The 5,220-nt window shown below is 33.8% G+C and overlaps 1 protein-coding gene across 1 annotated transcript; it reads right to left on the bottom strand.

Annotated features, from left to right (window-relative positions):
* Nucleotides 1-3,455: 3,455 nt before the first annotated feature.
* LOC131665821 (piggyBac transposable element-derived protein 3-like) lies at nucleotides 3,456-4,790 on the bottom strand. The gene has a single exon (XM_058937979.1). The coding sequence runs from the start codon at nucleotides 4,788-4,790 to the stop codon at nucleotides 3,456-3,458; it is 1,335 nt and encodes a 444-aa protein (XP_058793962.1).
* Nucleotides 4,791-5,220: the final 430 nt, after the last annotated feature.

Raw genomic sequence — 5,220 nt, 5'->3', positions numbered from 1 at the left:
GTATCTTTATACACCAAATATTATACAAAACCTTTTTTATATATATATATATATTTTTCTTATACACGCTTTGAGTTTTGATTTATTTATTAAGTTGCACATAGAACCTCCACAGTAGTCAACCCTACGACCACAAAAAAGAATCCAAGTTCCTGACGTTCCTAACCATCAAGCTTCCCTTGCTTGATTCCTAAAAAATATAATTCACACCACCGCAAAATGGTTATCCTGCCAGGGTTGACTACTGGGATTTGTAACTAATAAATATATCCGTTGATACACAGAAATCATCCATGGCTGTGATGTCTGAGGTCTGAATAACGAAATTCAATTGATCCACCTGTGAAATGCGCCTAGCTATTTCGACAGGAAAGTAAATAAAGGATTAAGTTAATCTCTCAGGGTAGTATTAAATATAAATCATTTTAATTTGATCAAGTTGGACTTTATTTACTTCATAGAATACAAGTCTGCCGTATAGATTTATTTGATCTGTGTTATATAAAAGCTAAGAAATATGTGTAAAATGGCTGAGAATGACCAAAATAGACAGGAGAAGACTCAAGATGCAATATCCAAGAATAGGTATCCCCTGCAAAATCGTGCTAAAAATTCTGACGAATCGGGTGAGATTTAGAACAAAACTCTACCATTCGTAAGAACTCAGAAAATTGAGGGAGAGTCTCACCTCAGAAGAGCACTATCTTCAAGCCATCCTGATGCAGCTGGGTCACTAGTTTTACCTCCGAGAAACGATGATCTGATAAGTCAGACCAACCGATTCAAAGGAAAGCTGAAAATCAGGAAGTTAAGCTAAGAGAATTAAATAAGTTATGTGAGCAAATTTCGAGGATACATACCCAAATAATTGTATCTGACAAAATGAGCGTATAGTCGCAAACCAAGAGTCTATAGAGACACTTGAGATCGATATGGCACATACCAAAAGATAGGTAGATCCTTACAAACGGAATATCGAGAGATAAGCCGTAGAGTGGATGTGCTATTGGGGAACTTCCAACTGAGTGAAGCGCGAGACCGTTCGTCAAATGCAAGACATAAGATGAGATATAAGAGTCCTTGCGAATCGAAGAACTGCTTCTTTTAATTGAGATAATTGCCTTCCAATGAACCTTAAATTGCCGATTTTCTCAGCAAAAACGACTGATAGGCCTCTTCAGTTCATTAAGGCCCTGCAGCAGTACATTCTGACTATGGATCCGGATGAAGAACATCTTATCAACATTTTAAACCCAGCGTTGCAAGGTTCAGCCTATGATTGATGGGAGGGGATTGAAACTAGAATCCAAACCTTCGCAGATTTCCGTCAGAGATTTACGAAACGTTACTGGAATGATGCCGCTCAAGACAAGGTCAGACACGAACTATCCCACGGTATTTACCAGGCTAACGAAAATATTAGCATGAGTGATTATGCATTTCAGATTTTCAATGATGTAATTAGTACTGACAATGCTCCGTCGGAATTTAGTACCGTAAGTTACCACAATTGAGGCATTAGCCAACTTGCTTGATGAGTTGGAACAACTCAGTTCTTTCACACAGTGGATGAGCGAAATTCGACACCATTGCGTGAAAATCCACAGAATCAAGGGGGAAATAAGCGCCAATTTAACCAATTTCAAGTCCATGAATCGCCTGAAAATAAATCATGGCAACCCAAAAATCAAAACTCTGGTCCCACTAGCGGTAACCAGAACTCAATTCGCAACTATCAGCAATGATTCACGAAATACGTGAACATTATACCTGATGATTAGTTGAACATACAGGAAAGAAAGCAGGTTATGAAAGAACAACTAGACTTTTCTCTCCAAAATTATAAATACCACGGAAACTAGGTAAGGTTCCGGCATTAAAATCGGATTATACTATGACTGAAAGTACCGCAACATAAAAAATATCAATACTGTGTCGAGTAACACAATATTTGGAGACATTTCCGAAAATCTGTTGTCAGAGGAAGCTAATGACTCCGAAGAACGACCGCTGCGTGAGTGTCCTTCCATTCCTATTATGATAGAAGGCGTAGAAGTAAATGCGTTAATCGATACCGGCAGCAGCATTACCTGTCTTGCCGAATCTATATTCTTAAGTAACTTTTCAAATTTCAGTTCACGTCCTACTTTTCAAGCCATAATCTTGCAAGCAACCTGTTTCACAGGTGAAAGATCGGCGTGAATCGAAAAACAGTTACAAGCTAAAGTTAAGATAGGTAGTATATTGTTAGAATTGAATTGTCTAATAATTCCGAAATTAGTGAAGCCTTGTTCGTTAGGGATAGATAGTCAATATATCCTAAACACAAATATAGAAGTGCGTAATGAATTAATATATTTCACATTTAATGATAAATTCGTAACGCTAACTTATAATAAAACGAAACTGTCTTCCGATGAAAGAAAAAGAGTAAATTTGTTTTAGAACGACTGAAATACTCGCGTTGATGTTATTTATCACGAAAGATTCTAACGGTAAACGAGTCAAAAATTATCCCTACTAAAAATTATTCACACAATGGAACACACTGTAACTCACTTTACTCGTTTTGTTTACGAGTCTTAACCCTTTGCGGCACACATTTTTGAAACAATAATATAAATATGAAAACTGTTACCCGGTAGGTTTTTGGGGTCACTGATTACGAATCTGAAGTCAGAATTTGAAAATTTTAATTTCCAAGATGGCGGATCAAATATGGCGGATCCATTTTTCAGCTAGATTGAAGTATCCTGAATGGAAGTAGAAAGCCGATATATGACAGACCCATGTGTTTGTTCAGTGTTTTTTTTACACTCGCCATTCCATACTATATTCTGCTATAATTTTTACATTTTTGATAATATTACCTCTCTTAGCCGAACCCAGAGACACGAGCGAGGACGTGGTGGTAAGTCTCCATTTTTGTATTTTTGTTTATTTTTTATTTTTTTATTTATTTATTTTTTTTTTCTTATTTTTTCTTTATTTTATTTTATTTTTTTTTAATTTTTCATTTTTTCATTTTTTTATATATTTTATTTTAATTTCTGTTAAAAATTATATTTTATTTAGTTATGATACAAATGAAAACAGTTTCTTGAAGGTGTTATACACAATGGTACTTCACAAATCTTACATATCCATGATGAACGTTTTTGATCCTTTTTTGTGCTACAATGAGCACAACGCCTCGATTTGTCAGTGTAAATGGGTAAATGAGACGATTCACATCGTCTTTTTTCAATTGAAACCTGAGGCTTGGCTGTGGTTGTTACAATTGTTCTCAAACGTTTTCTACCTTTAGAAGTTGGGAATTTACCCTCAACCAGTTGGTCCACTAAAGTCAAGCGAAATTGTTTAGAACTCATGCAAGGTTTGAAATCTTTTTTGCTATATAAAATGAACGAATTAAGAATAGTTGTATCCAAGAGATGCCAAAATATTCGATGCCATCATTTTTTTGATTTTCGGTCAATTTTGTAAGTAGATATTAGTTGATCTGATTTATCAACAAAACTCATGTATTTATTATAGTCTGAACACATTACAGGACAACTAACATTTTTTGACGAGCCATATTTTTGTTTACGCATGACTGTAGTTACTTCAGAAGGATTATGATAGTTCGATAAAAAATTAACTGGTTTTTTATCCATCCATTTTATCCACCGAACGCCTGTATTCGAGCATTTATATTCAAATTTACCAGGTTCTAAATTCTTGTCAGGTATATCACTCTTAGGTAGTCTTTTTCGATCTTTACAAACTGTCCCGCAAGCAAAAATATTGTCTCGTTTCAGATCAATCATTAATTTAACGCTTGTAAAGTAGTTGTCAAAATATACGTGATGATTATCACCAACAAGTTCTCGTGTAAGTTCTTTTACAACTCGTGGCCCAAGATCTTTTTCAGTACTTTCCTTTTTACCCGTGTATATCTGAAATTCACATATGTAACCCGATTCATCTGCACAAACCCAACATTTGTACCCACGTTTGATTGGTTTTTGAGGCATGTATTGTTTCAAGCTACTGCAGCCTTTGAATTTTATCATTGATTCGTCTATGGATTGGTATTTACTTGGAGTCATATATTTTTTAAAATTTTCATTCAGCTTATCTATCATAGGTCGCAATTTATATAATTTGTCATAATTTGGTTCTGTTCTTTTTGGTTCCTTGCTGTTATCAGTCATGTGAATGTTACCAAGAAAAAATCCGAAACGATTTACGGTCATCAATGAACTTATGTAAGGATCATTCAGTTTAGGGTCAGAAGACCAATAATCACGATACGATGGCATTTTTTTGATTCCCATAAGAATATTAATGCCTAAAAAGATGATCAGTTCATTTTTCGTTATAGGTATTTGTTTTCTATTATTTTGATGAGCATAATTATTTGTTTGCAGAACTATGAGGTCTAAAATATCTTCTGAAAATAAACACGAAAACAAATCCAATGGAGTTCTAATATCTTCTGGTATATTAGGGCCAAAATTTTTAGTAAAAGGGATGTCATCCTTCGATCTGGCTTTATTGACACAGTTTTCTTTACTTTTTGCATCTTTTTCCAATATTTCCACCACTTCATCTTCCACCTCTTCATCTTCAGTTAAAACTTCATCTTCTACTTCCTCATCTTCATCATCTTCTTCCTCTTGTGCATCTTCATCTTCTTCTTCTATCTCATTTTCATTTCGTTCTATATCAGAATTGCATAATCCGTCAATAGATTCCGAATCACTAGGAATAACTGTCACAAGAACCCTACGTGCTCTAGTCATATTTTGATGTGTATCAAATTAATTATAACAGGAAAAATATTACCAAACAAATACCAAAGATAATGAACATAAAAAATATATTAGCTATATATTTGAAAAACGACTAAATTTTTGTAGCTGCGAAAATGGTAAAATAAAGTATTTTAAAATTTATGAAAAATTTACTTGTAATTTTTATACATGGAAAATTTGGAATTGAAAAAAATTTAAATGAAAAATAGCCCGTTATTTTGAATTGTAAAATTCCAATTTCTGAATTTTGAACAGCAGGTTCTATCACCAAACAACAAATCAACTTACCCCAATTTTAACAAAAAAAATAGATATTTAAAATTGTTTCTGACTTTAGGCACAACATGCAAAACACTCAAATAATAATTTCGTCATAAAAAAATGATAAATAATTTATGAACACACATGGGATAATCAA

The sequence above is a fragment of the Phymastichus coffea genome, unplaced genomic scaffold (assembly GCF_024137745.1).
Source record: "Phymastichus coffea isolate CEN01 unplaced genomic scaffold, Cenicafe_Pcof_1.1 PCOF00003, whole genome shotgun sequence".
In the NCBI taxonomy this organism is placed as follows: domain Eukaryota; kingdom Metazoa; phylum Arthropoda; class Insecta; order Hymenoptera; family Eulophidae; genus Phymastichus; species Phymastichus coffea.
The sequence above is the reverse complement of the archived record's forward strand: the minus strand, read 5'-3'. Positions and strand labels throughout refer to the sequence as shown.